The sequence below is a fragment of the Penicillium brevicompactum genome, assembly GCF_028827555.1.
Source record: "Penicillium brevicompactum strain IBT 35665 chromosome Unknown utg000001l_segment0_segment0, whole genome shotgun sequence".
Classification (NCBI taxonomy): domain Eukaryota; kingdom Fungi; phylum Ascomycota; class Eurotiomycetes; order Eurotiales; family Aspergillaceae; genus Penicillium; species Penicillium brevicompactum.
This window is the reverse complement of record NW_026623203.1, coordinates 2,569,491-2,587,066: the sequence shown is the minus strand read 5'-3', so window position 1 is coordinate 2,587,066 and position 17,576 is coordinate 2,569,491. Positions and strand designations below refer to the sequence as shown.

General features: G+C 49.3%; 7 protein-coding genes across 7 annotated transcripts; 4 read left to right on the top strand and 3 right to left on the bottom strand.

Moving 5' to 3' along the window:
• Positions 1-339: 339 nt before the first annotated feature.
• On the bottom strand, positions 340-2,583 carry N7506_000753 (putative GARP complex subunit (Sac2); the record flags this gene model as incomplete). The annotated part of the gene is given in 6 exon segments (XM_056950049.1): positions 340-378; positions 439-474; positions 523-1,307; positions 1,359-1,653; positions 1,709-2,453; positions 2,465-2,583. The coding sequence occupies 6 exon segments, from the start codon at positions 2,581-2,583 to the stop codon at positions 340-342; spliced, it is 2,019 nt and encodes a 672-aa protein (XP_056815964.1).
• Positions 2,584-2,838: 255 nt separating this feature from the next.
• N7506_000752 (Eukaryotic translation initiation factor eIF-5A) lies at positions 2,839-3,625 on the top strand (the record flags this gene model as incomplete). The annotated part of the gene is made up of 4 exons (XM_056950048.1): positions 2,839-2,873; positions 3,047-3,313; positions 3,370-3,502; positions 3,561-3,625. The coding sequence occupies exons 1-4, from the start codon at positions 2,859-2,861 to the stop codon at positions 3,623-3,625; spliced, it is 480 nt and encodes a 159-aa protein (XP_056815963.1). The 5' UTR covers positions 2,839-2,858.
• Positions 3,626-4,202: 577 nt separating this feature from the next.
• On the top strand, positions 4,203-6,241 carry N7506_000751 (TFIIB-type zinc finger domain-containing protein; the record flags this gene model as incomplete). The annotated part of the gene is made up of 6 exons (XM_056950047.1): positions 4,203-4,307; positions 4,391-4,481; positions 4,536-4,645; positions 4,695-5,135; positions 5,191-5,329; positions 5,382-6,241. 6 exons carry the CDS (start codon positions 4,203-4,205, stop codon positions 6,239-6,241), a joined length of 1,746 nt encoding a protein of 581 aa, XP_056815962.1.
• Positions 6,242-8,055: 1,814 nt separating this feature from the next.
• Positions 8,056-9,099, bottom strand: N7506_000750 (Yip1 family protein; the record flags this gene model as incomplete). Its single annotated transcript, XM_056950046.1, has 4 exons — positions 8,056-8,146; positions 8,202-8,907; positions 8,954-9,005; positions 9,055-9,099. 4 exons carry the CDS (start codon positions 9,097-9,099, stop codon positions 8,056-8,058), a joined length of 894 nt encoding a protein of 297 aa, XP_056815961.1.
• A 263-nt stretch (positions 9,100-9,362) lies between these two features.
• Positions 9,363-10,748, bottom strand: N7506_000749 (TBC domain-containing protein; the record flags this gene model as incomplete). Its single annotated transcript, XM_056950045.1, has 3 exons — positions 9,363-10,243; positions 10,298-10,432; positions 10,490-10,748. The coding sequence occupies 3 exons, from the start codon at positions 10,746-10,748 to the stop codon at positions 9,363-9,365; spliced, it is 1,275 nt and encodes a 424-aa protein (XP_056815960.1).
• Positions 10,749-12,063: 1,315 nt separating this feature from the next.
• Positions 12,064-16,041, top strand: thtA (the record flags this gene model as incomplete). Its single annotated transcript, XM_056950044.1, has 5 exons — positions 12,064-12,536; positions 12,594-12,708; positions 12,767-14,336; positions 14,391-14,563; positions 14,617-16,041. 5 exons carry the CDS (start codon positions 12,064-12,066, stop codon positions 16,039-16,041), a joined length of 3,756 nt encoding a protein of 1,251 aa, XP_056815959.1.
• Positions 16,042-16,509: 468 nt separating this feature from the next.
• On the top strand, positions 16,510-17,183 carry N7506_000747 (uncharacterized protein; the record flags this gene model as incomplete). The annotated part of the gene is made up of 2 exons (XM_056950043.1): positions 16,510-16,761; positions 16,812-17,183. 2 exons carry the CDS (start codon positions 16,510-16,512, stop codon positions 17,181-17,183), a joined length of 624 nt encoding a protein of 207 aa, XP_056815958.1.
• Between the last annotated feature and the right edge of the window lie 393 nt (positions 17,184-17,576).

The window sequence follows — 17,576 nt, the reverse complement described above, 5'->3', positions numbered from 1 at the left end:
GGAAGAGTCCACGGGTCCACCTGGGCACTCCAATCTTGGAAATATGGAAGTCCTAGGTACTTATCTCTTATGAAACGGTCTTCCTTCCAGATGTCGTATCTTTATTCCAGGTTTACCCACCATGGAAGCATTTTAACCAACTGAAATCCACCCTTCCCGAGGTCTGCAGCCTCCACCTGGACAGGACTGGGCATCTATGGATCCATAGATGAACATCGGGAGTAATGCTCCCAGTTGAAAACCTGGAATGAGGTAGCTATATTTGCAAATTATGCCTTGCTGAATTATAATTCTACCGAGATCTACCTATCCATACACCTGATTGTATGCAATGACTTTCTATCGCTTGGTGCTGTTCTTTAACATCTCATCCAAATGCTACAAATTGTTAGTCTCGCCCGAAACCTAGATTGAGGTCTTTCAAATGGAAGTACTCACCTGCTTCTGTTCGTTCGCTAATTTGCCCTGGGTATCCTGTTTTCGATTAGTGAATGATCAAAATGCCGAAGGCAGTCAACATACACTAATGATGGTAAGAATCAATGAATAATTGTTGAAAAGGAAACGCTCTCTCCGTTTAGCATCAGTGCCATTACGACTCAACTTGGCGAGGAGCAAGTCAAATTCAGCTGTTAACCGAGCCAAACTGTTAGATACCGGCTCATCATCACCGGCATCGCTGCTCAGGACCAGAATTCCATGGAGAAGTTGTCCGAATCGTTGGGTCAAGAAGTGCGGTGCGGATGACTGTTTCAAGTCATCTCCGCCTGCGATAGAAAGCGCCGAAACGGCACTTCGCCCAGTATTGGACCCGACGCGTTTGAGCGATTCGCCATGGTGGTCCATGATGACTTGGAAACGCGGCCATAACTGCATGTTCGTTCCATTCACATAGGAGTCTGCGACTGGGACTTTGCGGCGCTGGAGCTCAAATGCTGAATGCTGATTGAGACGAACACACATTAAAACACCTAGAGAGTCTGTCGTTTGCTCAATCAACTTCTTAGTCAAGCCCTGGCCTAAACTGAAGACCTGTTGGAAGATTTCCACGGCATTGCGAGAGATTTGATGGAATGTTTTCGCGGAGAAGAACTCCGTCAGGAAAGAGTATTCGGAGCAAACATTGTCCACCAATGCAAGGTTAAAGTTTCGGAAGGGGACTTCAATTCCATGGAAAGTATTATCCTCCTCAGCCAGGTAAGAGGATAGAGCTTGGAGGTTTCCGGTGCGCAGAATATCAATCCGTCTGCCCAAAGAAAAGGGGTCGTGTGCGACAGAGCCAGCTCGGCCGCCGGGAATGATGTTACCTGGGAGATATTAGTACAAATGAGAGAGCATATGGGTGTAAGATCTCGCACCTGTCCGGTGTGTGGAGGGATCACCTCCAAGCACCTCATTTCTGTCAGGGGGGTAGACCTTGACCTTATCCAGTGCTTGCAGATAACGCGTGAAATGCGAAGTGTAATACCAGCGCATTGTGTTGATATAAGCCTGAGAGATCTCTCCTGCTAGCTTTGGGTGGGCTTTCGAAAGATAGCTGTATAGGTCTTTGAACTTCACCAAGCGTTGTTGTTGAATGATCTGCGAATTAATGTTTGGTGATCGCATTGCACGAATTTGAGACACCAGGTAGTCTCTTATTCTCTCAATAGCCTGCGCAGATGTCAGTCTAGGCCCAGTTAATACGAAAGATATTGGGAATGCGTACTTTGTTCTTCACGTCTGTCAAGAGGGGCCGAACATCTTCCACCGCCTTGAACCCATTGTTAGATGCAGCTGCTTTTGCCTCGATATTTGACGTTCGAGTATCAATTTCATTCAAAGCGCGCACCCAGTTCTCATCGATGGGGCCCTCAACGATGGTCCGCACGGCTTTGGGGGAGATACTGATTTCCTCCACAGCGGGCCCTAACAGCCTCTCCACGTTGCGCCGATTCTCTAACATTGAATTCAATTGGGTTGATCGAGATTGCAAGGTCTCGATCTCTGCGGAAACGGCACCTAGTTCATTCTGGAAATCATTCAAGTACAGCTCAACTGACTTGGAGACCTCATCGCAGCCGGTGATGGACGTGTGTAGCTCTTGGAACTTGTCCCGCTCTTGTTCAAACTGGTGAACTGTCTGTGCATTGATATCGTTATGCCGGGTCTTTCTCCGCGGTGCCGGTTCCTCCTTTTCCAAGAAGTCCTCGAGACTTAGCCCATCAAAGCGAATAGTTTCCACCAATTGCGCTGGCTTTTCCACATCGGACGACAAGGTAGGCACGTTCTTGGCAATTTGAGCTTCTTTGCCAATGATTCCGTTGAGCACCTCCAGCGGATCGGGAACATTGGCCGGTCGCGGACGTTGAATGCTTGTTTGCTTCAGCGGTGAGCCATTGGTTGCGCGCGCTGTGCCTGGTAAGGATGTCGTGGATTCATTTGGAGTCGCCAGAAGAGATGTCGAGGAGGCCCTTGATGTCACGCCAGGTCGGCTATGAGGGCTCGGGGAGAGCTGGGAGGATGATCGTCGTGGTAGGGGGAGAGGTTGCGGCTATTTGCTCCGGCGGGAGTTGTCTGGCCTGAAATGCGGTCGCGCCACATCTTACAAGAAGATCAGCAGCATGGAAGTTCTCAAGAAAGTGAGAATCACGGTAACCCCAACTCCGTCCGAGTAGTTAGGAGGACACTCGGACGCTACCTGTATACACACTAAGCCCAAGAAGGTAATAGCCAATCAGGAAGCGACCCCGCCACCGCGCCCACGAAAATCTATTAATCGTTTGATTTTCTCTTCTCTTCTTCTACTTTTTCCCCTCCCCATCCTAAACCCTTTGTCTATCCTTTTTCCCCCTCTTTCCTCATAATCTCTATTCACCATGTCTGCTGAGGAGGTACGTGTGTTCTTTTCGCTCTCTCCAGAACCAATGGCTATTCTGCGCTGGTGTTTTTTTGCCCAGCCCCGCATGCGGCTCCCCTCTCCTCTCATCTCGAGGGCACGAGGCCACGAAAAACCCCCCGCTCATCCTTTTTGAACGCCTTGAAGACTAACACACTTTGACTATAGCACGATGTCACTTTCGACTCGGCTGATGCCGGAGCTTCGCTCACCTACCCCATGCAGTGCTCTGCTCTGCGCAAGAACGGCCACGTTGTGATCAAGAACCGTCCCTGCAAGATCATTGACATGTCCACCTCCAAGACCGGAAAGCACGGTCACGCCAAGGTTCACCTTGTCGCCACCGATATCTTCACCGGAAAGAAGCTTGAGGATCTCTCCCCCTCCACCCACAACATGGACGTCCCCAACGTTGTCCGCAAGGAGTACCAGCTCGTGAGTGTCACCCGAAAAAAATGAATCACAGAGCCGAAGAAACTGACGAACTGCAGCTCGACATCACCGAGGATGGCTTCATGTCCCTGATGACCGACAACGGTGACACCAAGGATGATGTCAAGGTTCCCGACAACGAGGTTGGTGAGAAGATCAACCAGATGTACACCGTTGAGGAGAAGGACTGCAGTAAGTCGCAAAACTCTCGATTTGCTTTCAAGGGCAATTACTAATGTATACTTTGTAGACATCGTTGTCCTGACCGCTATGGGTGAGGAGATGGCCATGGAGTGCAAGGAGGCTCCCAAATAAACTCCTAATACCTGGATATCTTACTTGTTATGCCAACCTTTATGTTCCACGAGGGCTCAAAGCCCCCCAAAAATTCCTTTTTCATGGTTCAACGGCGGATACGATCTCTTGAACGATCTTGCTTGTTGCTTCAAGATCTGTCTACCCTATAACCTTGGATGTGGGCTGGACCGAGAATTGCTTTGATTGGCATAATATGTGTTGTCCGAACAGTTCTGAGTCCCAGCATCTCATGATAGTGTGACGAATTACTAAATACTCAAATCCTCAAGGTTGCTGCTTGAACCTTTTTCTTTCGAAGCCTGTAGATTGGTAGTACATGATCCTTCGTGGAATTCCAAGGTTCCACTATATGTAGAAAATTCCAAGGTTGGAAATCGATACAAAAATGAAGTAAAAATAGAAAGACTATTAATCTTAGAACAAGACCCCAGTCGATCTAATCATCTGAGGAAGTTAAGACTATATGTTGCGCATTTGCGGGACAAGTGGAGTGACAAAATCGGCGGTCACTAGGAAAGAGGCAGAAAAAAAGCCCCAACTTCGTCTCTTCCCCAAAGCATGAACAGATCCCTTGATGGACTACGTTACCCGAGGGGTCTGCGGTCAAGAAGGATGCCGTGAAAGGCGCTATTATATCGACAATGGCCTTTGGTATTGTCGACGCGGCCATTTGCAAGAGGTATGACCCAGTTCCTATCTTTCACTGCACCCTATCACCGCATCAGCATAGGTCATCAGAAAGGCTGACGTGTTTTGATGCAGGGTGTGCAAGTCGCAGAGGACGGCGATGATTTCGGAAATTTGGGTAAAGTTCATCGTGTGAGGAAAGAAATTCAAGAGAGATCTACCAAAAGTATGTAAACCGGATCTCGAAAACGTCCATGTTTTACTAACTTTGCACCAATAGCCTTTCACGGACGTCCGGCATGGACACTTTTTTTGCAAATCTATCAGCTCATTCTCTGGAAGCAATCGCATTCTTTGGTTCATGACCATGGCTTCCCAGAAGAATTAGCGGTATGTGCCTGCGCCGTTGGCCGAGAACCCAGCGCTAATCTCATGTCAGATCGTTGTTCGTGATCTCTGGGCGCTGCGACTTCCGGACTTCAAACTCAAGATCACCGAGTCCAATGAAGACGACGGTGGCGACTCCGAGCGCGAGGTGTTTAGCTCCCAGGCCGCCCAAAGTGATGATTCTGAGGTCGGATTCAAGCCGCACTCAAGATATGTCGAATGGCCTCGTCTGATTGATGCCGCGGGACTTTGTTATCTCGCGGCGTTAATAATGCGGGTTCCTATATGCGTGAATGACTTTTACGAGTATGTATATCGTGATCTTTCCACGAGTCTGGGTACTAGTCTGGGGCTTGTTGACGTTTCCTCGCTTACACGTTCTCCAAGGATGATCATACGGCAGAAGCTACCCTACACCCGGGTACTAGCAACCGTACCTTCTGAAATGAGGGAAAGACTTCCACCCGAACTCACCGGGATTCTTGAGGTCAGCGTAAGTACGGCCTATGTACAAATCATGACATTAAACTTACCCGGCGATACTACAGAGACTGCCTAAGATTGAGCATCTTCATGACGCTGTGCAGGCTTTGACTTTGTTCTATCAACGTCGTTTTGATGTGGCGCTTCCTCCCCTCAACTGGCCGATACTACTGTTTCGGCATATCAAGAGATTGGCTTTGCCCAGTAAGAACGACACTCGTCCCTTCCAAGCATTTCCAAACTAACATGTCATTAGTCGAGGTTTATGATGCAGTGAAGGCCCTGCAGAGCTTGCTGGATATCACCTTCGAATACCCCAAGCCAAAAGCAACGGTTGAGCGGAAGAAATCACACCATTACCCAGATGTGGAATTGATTGTGCTCATTGTGATTGCTACAAAGCTCTTGTTCCCATTTGATGATTTGAAAAGATATCCGACCACCAGCAAGGAGCCCGCTGCACAAACAATGGACTGGTCTCAGTGGGCACTCGCCCAAGCATCTTTTGACTCAGATTCCCACTTCAAAGAGAACATCGGGAGGGATGCCGCGATTCGCGTCACAGACAGTGATGTACTGGCCATGTCCGCCGATCAACTGGATCATTACATGGACTGGTATGCAGAAAGCTGGTTGGACACTTCCAGGACCCCTGGCCGCCTCGCTGAATTATTTCCCATCCAACGGGGTGACAATCAACCAAGCTCTGCTACCGACCCTGGGCCCTCTACTGCCACGACTTTTGCCCCCGACACAATGCAAAAGAAACTTGAGACGTTGCTACACGAAGTCATGCAGGATATCAAGCCAAGACGGGTCATCCCTGAGGAAAGCGATGATCACAAGCGCCCCGGCGAAGTCTACCGCCGGTATCGATGGGAATCTCAGCTCAATGGCGCCGCACGGACATTTTACGAAATTGCTGCCACCCTCGCTGCAGTTCCATTGAAAACGTTAGTCCGTGCTGTGACACTCACCGAATACAAGATTGCAAGGAATGATGAGAAGCGACAACATCGGGAATTTTTTGCGAATCAAGGAGTGGAAGTTGATGACAGTGATGCCGACAAAGATTTTGAGATGGACGATAGCGGCGAGGAAGAATTTGAATATTGACTTGGGTTGAAAGAATTCCACGCAAACAAAACTCCAGGCACATCACAAGCAGCTGGAACTATAGATCATGGATCGACTTAGATGTTGCCTTAGTAATTTTGCCCCAGGTACTCCGTACTCGGTGCTCCGTATTGGATTGGTGTATGGACCTCAGTAGGACTCCGTGCAAGTAATTTGTCTCAAATTCTATATCTGAATATGGAGGACCGGCCTTGTTGCTCTGTTTGATATTTCATTGTAGACATCCGGACAAAACATGAAATGTACGGGAGAACTATATCATAACCAGAAAATGCACATCTTGAAGACGTCGTCATAGTCATTCTTAGATCCACAATTGGAGGATCCGTCCTTCTCATTGGCCTACTCGACGGAATCTGGGCAGACAACCCCATCAGGTGACCAAGCAAAAAACCACATGACTTAACCCTAACCCTACTTCTTTGTCCGGCCCCACCCGCACCTGCCTTAGCGAGCACTTGCTCAAATTGACAATCGCCTGCTCCGCCTGGAACACAGCGACCGACAGCCGACACCAACGAAAACCGCAACCAGTACGTGCTATACAAATCCCTAAACAGTCTCTACGCATCGCTATGGAATCATCAAGCTAACGTCGTCTTTTTCCGCGTCTTTTCAGTGCAGATGTAGGTCATCCTGAACCATTTCAATGTCACCACGAACCCGCACTCCCGATCATCGCCCGCACGACCCAGACGAAGGAAAATGAATATGGACTAATACGGTGCGATATAGTTTCGTCAAGACCCTCACGGGTAAGACCATTACCCTGGATGTCGAGTCCAGCGACACCATCGACAACGTCAAGACCAAGATCCAGGACAAGGAGGGTATCCCCCTGACCAGCAGCGCCTGATCTTCGCCGGCAAGCAGCTCGAGGATGGCCGCACCCTGAGCGACTACAACATCCAGAAGGTATGCGATCGACTTCAATCTTTTGTGATTTGGACATGAAGTGGAGACTACGGTATCTCGGATGTGTCGGGCTTTCGACTTGGACGATTCCAACGATATTCTATTCACGCCGGATACGCAAGAGGAGGGAACTTGGTGGTCTTTTTTAGTCCATGGGAAGCGAAATGTTGGAATTGTGGCTAACATGGGATCTTTCCTTCGTTATAGGAGTCCACCCTCCACCTGGTCCTCCGTCTCCGTGGTGGTATCATCGAGCCTTCCCTCAAGGCCCTCGCCTCCAAGTACAACTGCGAGAAGGCTATCTGCCGCAAGTGCTACGTACGCTCACCCCGTCTCCCGTCTTTGCCCGCGATGTGTCGCGCAATCGCCTGATGGCCAAGACGACCAATCATATTCCAACATTAGACTAACATATACGACACAGGCTCGTCTTCCTCCCCGTGCCACCAACTGCCGCAAGAAGAAGTGTGGTCACACCAACCAGCTCCGCCCCAAGAAGAAGCTCAAATAAGCGACTCGCTCCTCGGTGTTGTGCTCGGTGGGCTGTTGTGCAGACTCCAGAGCTGGTGTATGGCTGGACTGCTACATGGAGAGGATTACAAATGGCGTTAGATATGATGATAAAATCAATGCAGCCACAGTCATACTTTTTCTAGTTGGCTCCTCTCGACGAACAAGTTGCACTCCATGAATGAAATGTGTAAAATCCAAAAGTCGAATTGTCTGTCCCACATCTTTCATTCCTTCTGTGGTAAATAAAGAGTACAATACATTCAAGTGTTCCAAGAACACGCCTAGAAGATTGCGAGACTTGCTTCCGGAGCAAGGTCGCTAGAAATGACCGGTGTTCCATATTCAATGCGAACAGTATCCCCCCACTATGCCATGAACATCATTCCCCGCTTGCCTTCCGTCTTGTCGTCATCATTTGTTGGCTCTTTGTTCTTCTTCGAGACCGGGCTCCCGTGGCTAGTAGATTTGTTAGTTTCCCAGATCAATGTGCAGGTCAGTAGTCAGAACTCACGCAAAGAACAGGACTTTGATGGCAACAGCCAATGCCGCATGGAGAACAACGACCAAAACCAAGAGAATCTTGCTTGCTTTCGCATCCGTGGCATTCAAGACTGGGTACAAGTTCCGCAGAAGGAAGAACACAGTCCAAGCAAAGCCAACACCAACAAGCGCCCAGTTGAGCGCAGTCAATGGACTCCAGCTTACCAGCGCAACGGCAATCCAAATCAGATTTGAATATCCATACAGAGCCCAGCACTCAATCAAATCAGCTGTGGAGCTGCCGAACCAGCGCAGCGCTCCCCACAGCGCAATGGGCAAGATACCCGTGTATCCATAGATCAAGCCCGCTGCACCTGAGAGCAATGTGAAGTCATACTCAAAGTGTTTGTCATCGTTGTTGGATAGCCATTGCGAGATAGTGCCCGTCAAGAAGAGGATCACAACCACCGTGGTCGCGATCCAAATAGGACCATACAAATCCGCGTTTCCCTCCAGCACATCTAGGAAATTGGTGCGGGGGTACAGCGCAGCAACGCAGCGGCGGAAAACCTCGTTCGTATCGACATCGAAGAATTGTTCGTAGTAGTGTAGAGACCACCAATTGTGTTTGGTTGGCGTGCCGCCAGGGGACCGGTCGCGGTTGCGCGAGGGCCCGCCGCCTAGGAACGGAGACGAGTCGCCTTGGGCTTTGGCGTTTCTTTGATCGCTTTCAAAGTCTAGATTTTGTTAGAAAGTCGGGTTGTAGTGTTTGGGGGAGCTCACTTGAAGGGTGGAATTCAAGGTCTTCTTGCAGGTCGGTATGCCCGAGGTCGCCCTTTTCGCTGGTTAGACATGAGTTTCATTGCTGGAAAGAACGCTGTTACCTCTGCATCAACATCTACGACAACATCGTAGCCTCGGTTCGCCATGGTTTCTCTGTTGATATGCGGTCGGGGTAGAGTAGTTGTCAAGTGTACACATCAGCTCCCGCAGATTAAGCCACCGCCTGAGCCACAACTGCGGGTCCGAGTCATGCACTGATATTCCATGTTATCCCACGTTCTACCTCTACCCAATGTATACACCTATCGCTAGTCTTGGGCCAATAATTAAATTCAATTTTATCCTATTAGATTAAATTTTTCATAGTCATACATGTTCAACGACGTCTGTGAGAGCATTGGCCAGGATATTAGGTCCAGCTGTGGAGTGTTTTTTGGATCCGGCCGATGTAAGACCAAATTGATGAATCAAGACCCTTCTTGCGGACGTAGATTGACGCAGCTCCCACCAAGATGGCCAGTGCAATGGATCCCAAGGAGCGACGATTCTTCCACAAGAAGCCGAGAGCTTTCTGTTTGCGTTCCTCGTTGCGGATCTGTTGGGATTGTTTGTCGAAGAGATAGACCGCATCTTTAACAGTGGAATTGCTGTACCGATCACGGGAAGTCTTCAAGACACTGCACCAAGGGATTTGTTTCCAGGCCCCAAGCGGCAACGACTCCGGTGGGTGGTCCTCGAATAGCTGAGTTGCACGGAGGATGTGGCCGTCTAGATCAAGTGGACTGGGGAGTTTGGAGAGTGTGAAATGAAGCATCTCGGGTTCGTCCTCGGGGATCTCTAGCAGCTCCTTTTTCCTGGACAGAATCATTGCTGCAAAGAGGTAGATTGCAACCACTGGTTCCCGCGCCAAAAGGAAGTCGAACAACCTGGCGATGTTGCTGTATTCTTGAATGTCATGGGCGTATAGAGTGAGGGTGGCTGCAAGGGCGAAAAATGGTTGAATATTACCGAGGTGATGTCTCAACCCAGGGTCGGTTGTTTCAATGATTGCTGGTATCAAATGCAGGTGTTTCACTGCTGGAGAGAGTGATGGGAGCATATAGTCTCTTATGCGGAAGAGCGATATCTGTGCCACTGCCGGCAAGGCTTTCTTCTCACCCAAAACTAGGAGAAGCACCTGTACAATGTCATGATAGCCTTGGAAATAGCATAGCATGGGAAACTCTCGAAGCACTTTGGTTATCAGATTTGACAATTCCTTTTTTCTGGTTTGCAATTCTTCCACGGGCACTAAGTCATGTCAGCGAACATTGGCCTTGTCTGTATGACTGATCAAGTAGTTACCATCTTTAGGGTAGTAGACAAAAGATCGGTTGACATCAAGCTCAACCTGGTCTTCCTCCCCATGGTGCGGAAGTTCGGGGCTATAGGCCAGGTTGAGATCGCGGAATGTATCATCACATCGTAACAAGACAGGCCCTGCAATATCAGTCAGTTGGTATACTCACATCATTTGGGTGGACAGGAGAGACTTACACGCAATCTGGCGCAGCTCATCTTCCAGTAAGCCTCCTTCCGATGTCGCGTAACGGATTAATGCTTCCACGTCCCGCGACGCGCATGCTTGGCGGATAGCGATCGCCTTTTGGGCTCTTGTCTCCAAGATCTTTTGTTCTCTCGCAGATAGAGGTGAGTTCTCTGTGGTTCCGTCTGCTCTTTCAAGTACCCCATTGGGCTCGGTTCCGAGCTCAGTCGTGACGTCGGAATCGATATGTTGATCGACGGGGTGCCCCATGATATGGTTTTCAGGACTTTCTCCACAAACAGCGTAATGATTGATTCGGTGAGTAATAACAACTGGTCCAATCTTTTGAATTTTTGCAACAGTATGTCCTCACAGGTCGACTGAGTAAGGATCCCGTTTTATTGTTTGTAGGATAGGCCTCAACCTGCATTCAAAGCCACAGGTACCTCAGTGCGGTTCACTCAGCAAAGCACATTTAGTAGAAATATTGGTGCGCTGGATTGTCACTTTTTTCCTGTTGCCATGTGCGAGGATGCATTGATGAATCTTTTACATAGACCCAGACGTGGAGTCTGGAGGTCACAAGCGGCCCACTTGATCGCCTTAGGCAGCTATCGGAAACCGCGACATGTTTTCGCCGATAACAACATTCGCCCTGTGCAGTGCTGAAGATCGCACGGATTTGGCGTGGAATTATCTTCAAGGCGCCCTGGTCGACATCTTGTGTTGAGTGCTGTGCTTTTACAACATTTGTCGAATACCGAAGTTGCGAAACGGCAGTGATTGCTGATATCCGACACCCCAGAAACACGGATGTCTACTTGCTTGAGACAGTCATTCCCAGTTCAAAAGCATCGACCGGGCAGTGGAGAGTCTTGCTCATACTGCATAATCAACTAGACTCGCTGGTGGGGGAAGATTAGTGCTCTGTCGGCCGGCAAATCGCTGAAGGGATCCGGTGCCTAGGTAAGTCCTGGTCAGCATGGCTGAGCAGAAGGAACATTTATTGATGACAGCCACAGGTCTTACCTGACACTTGTTACCCATCTGATAGTTGGCGCTGTGTGAACAAGGCATTCCGCGCTCTAGCCTGACTTCAATCTGGGACCATCAATGTGGCCGGTTGATCTCTAATGAACCCCGCTCTGCGAAGTATGGAGAAGAGTGTATCTTTCCAAGACTCCCCAGATGGTATTTGATCCCATTCTCTGATCAAACCTTTGTAATAACTGGTATTCGAAGATACCAAGTTATCGATTCACGGTCTCTTTGACTTGTGGAGGTGATTCGCCTCAGGCCATCTGTCGCCCGAGGCCATCTACTCAGGGTCCTGATATCCTTTCTCGATCTTGATATCACTCTTGCCTTTACTCTTTCTTACCCTTTCTCTCACTTCTATTCTTATCCACTGAGAGCTCGTGTTCTTTCTTTTCCCTGTGTGTATTTCACACTGCCATCTCTTCATATTTCCATTCCATTGGGTCCTTGTCTTGACGGCCCTCTCTGTCCTCATTCCAGACACCGGCATCTCGTGTCTGCTTCTACTTCTTCCTTTTGATACCCTTACTCCTGATCGACTGGCATAATGTCCGACGTGGACCAAACTTACCAAAATTACCCTGCAGGTCTTTTGACCCAGCCACTGGTATCAAGCCCGATGACCAGCTGGATATTGCCGGCACGCATCCGTCACAAAAACCACAATGATGTGGTATTTGTTGGAGATCGTGGTATTCAGATCAGAGAGGCATTCCAAAGCGGCCATCTCGAGGACGTTGTGGAAAAAAATGATATTCAGGGCCTGCCTCTCGGTGCCAAGGTCATCAACGTCAGCACACAGCTGCCCTGGGAAACACAGCTGTCGTCAGATACCCCATCTCCCCCGCAGAGCTTTGAAGACCTTCCGCCGCATATCCTGTTCATCGCCACCGACGCAAATGAACTGCATTTCATGTATTGGTCATTGCTCAAGGGTCAATTTGTGTCATTTTGTCGACGATTGCCACGTGATGTGAATATATCCGAGAAGTATGGCACACATATTGCCGTCGACCCCAAGTAAGCGATTTCCTCGGGCTGTTATCATTGTCTGAAGGAGGCTTATAAAAAGTATAGGTCGCGTGCGGTTGCAGTCAGTGCATCGCGCAATTTTTTCGCCGTGTTTTGGTTAGACGATACTATCGAAATTAAAAGACAGATGGCGCATGGGGGGCTTGATCCCATCCGAAAGGTATCTGAATTTCTTGCTACAAGTTGTATGGGAGACCAAAGCTGACTGTTCCTGGTAGGAGAAATTCGTGCAAGTTGAAGGGGACATTCTTTTCATGGAATTCCTCTACCCAAAGGCACTCAATGACAAGCGCATGCTCCTACTCCTCATTGTTCACCGGGAAAATGCGACGATTGCGTTGGTGTATGAGTGGGACGAACGCAGCATGACGCGCAACTCCGATCCTACAATGACCAGGACTCTTTTTCCTCCCCAAGATTACCTGCCCACTATGATCGTTCCCCTGGCCAAGGAATCTTCATACCTGGTTATTACCACAAAATCAATGGCAATGTATACGCCTAACAGCTCATCCCGCCCAAGGAGATATCCACCCATAATCCCTGATATTGGAGCTCATGAGATTGGACTTTGGACTCGCTGGGCAAGGCCTTCCCGCAACTGGTTGTACAGCCGGAAGTACGATGCAATAATTCTTTGCCGAGAAGATGGTTGGATCTATTATCTCGAGTTTGGTAATGACGGTGAACTGGAAACCCAAACTTCTCTGGGCCAGCTTCATTGCCATGTCGATACGGCCTTTGATGTTCTAGACATGGGATTTGAGGGTGGTGACTTTATTCTGGCCGCCGGAAGCCAGGGTGATGGTGGCCTGTTCGTTCAGGAGGCGCGCGACCGCCCGAGATGCGTCCAACGCTTTGCCAACTGGGCACCTGTTACTGATGCAGTTGCGGTGCCCTCCGGTATCCGAGGCACTACCGGGCTTGACACAACTCATGATCGTCTGTTCGTCTGTTCGAGTTCTGCCTCTGGGAAAAGTTCTGCCTCTGGGAATGGGGCCATCACAGAGCTTCGCCACGGCATCGAGGCTCGAGTTGGGGTCTCGATCTCGCTCGGTGATATTTCCTCTGTGCATGACATGTGGGCACTGTCCTTTGAAGATTCGTTACAGACAATTCTTGTTGTGTCGGATCCCATTTCTTCAATGATTCTCCACACGTCTGATCTGGCCGATGACATTGAAGTCTTCCCCAATGAGGACGCCTGGGGCAACGAAGAAACCCTCGCAGTAGGATGCACGCCTCGAGGTGACATTGTCCAAATCACACAGCGCGGAATTTATGCTTTCATGCCCGAGGAATCCCATCTATCTCATTTCACTGCACATGCCCCCGATTCTGTTGTGACCGCGGCTACTGTTGATGGGTCGAATGTGGTGATGGCCATGGCTATCAGAACCAGCGAGGGGAATTTCCTTCAGGTTGTTCGACTAAACCCGGATCTCGCGACAGCTGATTGTTTCCACTTCGATATGCCCCAGCCACTTGAACAAGAGGCCATCTCGATCTTCTATCAACGCTGGGGCTCTATGGGGCTCATCTTTATGGGAACTAGCGATGGAACGTTGCTATCATTCGAGATTCATGACTCCCCCGGTGAATCCAAACGGCTTGCAGACACGCACATCGCAGTCGAAACAGACGAAGATGTCTCCAAGGCCATATCCAGCATCGCGACTATTCGCGCGATGTCTAATACTAATAATATTCACGGGCGCCTTTTCTGCGGTTTACGAAGTGGGATTCTTGTCTTTTTGGAGATGAGATTTCTTCCGAACGGTCTTGAAGGTAACTCGCAATGCATCCAAGTAGTCCGCCATTCAACTAACGGCGTTCCTTTAGGCCTCACACAGATATCATCAAAGCGCCTCGGGCAAACAGCAATACGCCTCCAAGCCCAAGAGGATATTGCGCTCTTCACATGTGGTACAGATTTATGGCGTGTAGCATTCTCACCAGATCTCGCAAGCCTTGACTATACTCTGTCCCGAGTCTTTATTACCGATCAGAATCAAGTAAGTATTTCCCATTCTCTTGGGGCTCCGATATAATCTAACCGCAATGCTAGCCTGCATACGCCCCAACAAATGTTTCAAGCTTTTCATTTGTGAACATCAGTGATCAGAACTCAAGAGCCACCGGTGTTTCCTTGTTTTGTTGGGCAGATGGCAACCTTCTGGGTTGCTCTCTTGATGTCGAGGACAAGCCAATTCCTCGCCGAATCGATGTTCCAGGGAATCCAAACAAGTTGACCTACTCGGAACATCTTCGAAGTCTTATTGTCTCTTACAGTGTCGCTCAGCCTGGCCAGGAATCCCCTCTGAACCTCATCAGAAAGCCGTATATTGAATTCGTCGACCCAGATATCCAAACCCCAGTGGCTCCGATTGATGAGCAAATGGTTGCCGAAGGCCTGGCCCCATGGAGGCCAAGTGGCAGCCCTGGGGAGAAGGTAACCTGCATCTTTGATTGGATGCCCCAGAAGGATGGCAATGCGTACCATCTTGTTGTGATTGGGACTTCTGTCCCGACCCCCCACAACCCCGCTGAACGAACCGGCCGCATCTTGCTTTTACAGGCATCTAGGGACCCCAGATCTCCCTCCCAGGTCACCTGTGTGGACAAGCACATGAAGCTGTGTGCGGCTCCAGTGACCGCAATGACAGCCTACGCCGATAGCTTGATTGCTGCCACGGGGAGATCATTTTTGGCACTTGCCTCTAAAAACTCGCAAATCGATTGGGTCCGCAACATAACCGCTCGCCTACCGTCCCCGGCCGTCTCAATGTCAGTGCATGGTAATTTCATTCATGTCACTACCGCGAGAGATTCCTTGTTGGTCTGCAAGGTTGAAGGAGGGGATATCTCGATTGTTGACTCCAATTGCTTTGCGCTCCCTGGTTTGTCACACTTGCTTGCCCCCGGTCTTGAAAATTGTCCGACTCAAGTCTTTGTGAGCTCTCGAGGAGGAACAGTCCAGGTATTTGAGCCTGATTCTGTTTCAACGGCTTCAGAGAATCGCCGGACGCTCCGGTTCCCTGTGTCAATATTGAGACTTGTCCAGGGTTGCAAGCCCCCGTCTTCCCTAACAAGTAGGAGGACCATATATGGTTTCGCTATAAATGGATCTGTCTACCGGGTCGTGACCCTGACTCCCGATGAATTGGCTGTTCTTGAACCCTTGATCTTCTTATGCATGAGCGACAAACGCTTGTGTCCTTCCTTGGCCCGCAGAAACCGCTTTCGCACCGCTTTCGCCGATTGTCAAAGCAATGGCCACATTGATGGTAGTATCATTGCCCGTCTTCTTACTTTAGACTGTGATACTCTGAAGGACATGATTCTCAATTGCAGCAGTGGAGGAGATCATGATGGGCAATCTTCGTTGACAGATAGGTTCGCACAAGCTGCCTTCAATTTGCTAGGACCTTCCGATGACTATCCTCGGGCTGTTTTCTCTTGGCTTTGGAATGTGCTGCGCGTGGAATTCTGAGCCCAAGTTGGTCCTTGAGATCTCAACTACCTAGCATGTACAAAGCCATAAGTGACTATATTTCTACAAAAAGAGATGCCAAAATCCGAACCTCAAATTCAAAATGTAAACACATGCTGAAAGATCCTCATATTGACTGTTTGAAAGTCTTCATGGGTCATGACTGTCACAAGACTATGAAGAGATGGAAGTACGGTGGCCAAAACAGAAGGAAAAGAAGGAAAACCCCCTTTGTTTCGCTCCTCTTTGTGGCTGTACTACATTTGGATGCTAGCCTTGATGCATGATGTCTTATTTAATGTAGTTTCTCATCTGTAAATTCGCTTGTGCTGCTACTCAACAGATGCTCTTCTAGTACTGGACAACAGCCCTACACCGTAGGCGGTATGATCCGGCAATTACTGACATCACAGGCCCGAGGCTATTCGCGGAGACTACAAACCTCCAAACCAACCCAGATCAATTGAAATGGCCACAACAGTAGCATCAGCCCAGCGCTCCGCTGTAATGCTTTCAGCAGTCAGACTCCCTGCTCGCCGGGTGCTATCACCAGCATTCCGAGTTATCACTACCAGAGGACTGGCTTCATCCCCAAGACCCCGAGTCCCCGCCCTTGCATACAATGTCCGATCGTTCTCACACCCGATCAAGAGTTCACAATTACAGACGCGCCAGAACAGTAATGACTCCACAAACCTCAAAAACTGGGGGTTTGAAGAGGTATGCACCGCAACTAAGGTCACTATCTACAAAGCTCTAACGATCTCTAGCTCAACGCCTCCCTCCCCTCCGCGCCTGACTCGCCAACCCACAAGCCTATACTGATTGACGTTCGCGAACCGGCTGAACTTAAGGGCACGGGTATCATTCCTTCGGCAATCAGTATCCCGCTAGCATCTCAGGCCGACGCCCTGTTCCTCACGCCCGATGAATTCGAGACCCGGTTCGGGTTCCCGAAGCCTGAGCCCGTCGAAGGCGAGCAGATGGTCTTTTATTGTAAGGCTGGTGTGCGTGCCAAAATCATGGCCCAGATGGCTGTCAAGGCGGGATATGATCCGGCTACTGTCGGTTACTACTGGGGTAGCTGGTTGGACTGGGAGAAGAACGGGGGCAAGGCTGAGAGGTGGGATGGAGACGATTAATTAATGGACAGTCTGCGGATCGGAACTTGTACATATTCAAGTAAATAATTTGAGGAAATGATGTCTCTTCACTAAGGTTCTAAGCTTCGTCTAGCCGAGCCGATTCGGCCAACTTTGGAAGATGATGTACAAAGAAAGACTAATCAAAAGACCACTGGAAAGACCCTTGGAAAGACCACTGAAAAGACTACATCGATCAATCAGGCAACCCATGGATCTCATTGTTACATAGACTGACCATTAGATCTCGAAACCTTGACTTTGTTTACCAATCACCAGAAATTTTGAGAGATTACCCACGTGAAATCATGTAACATCAATTCAATTCACTACAACAGTAACAAAAGATCTGGTATCGACCAGGCCTCGCTTTCCCTATATCATGTACAAGCG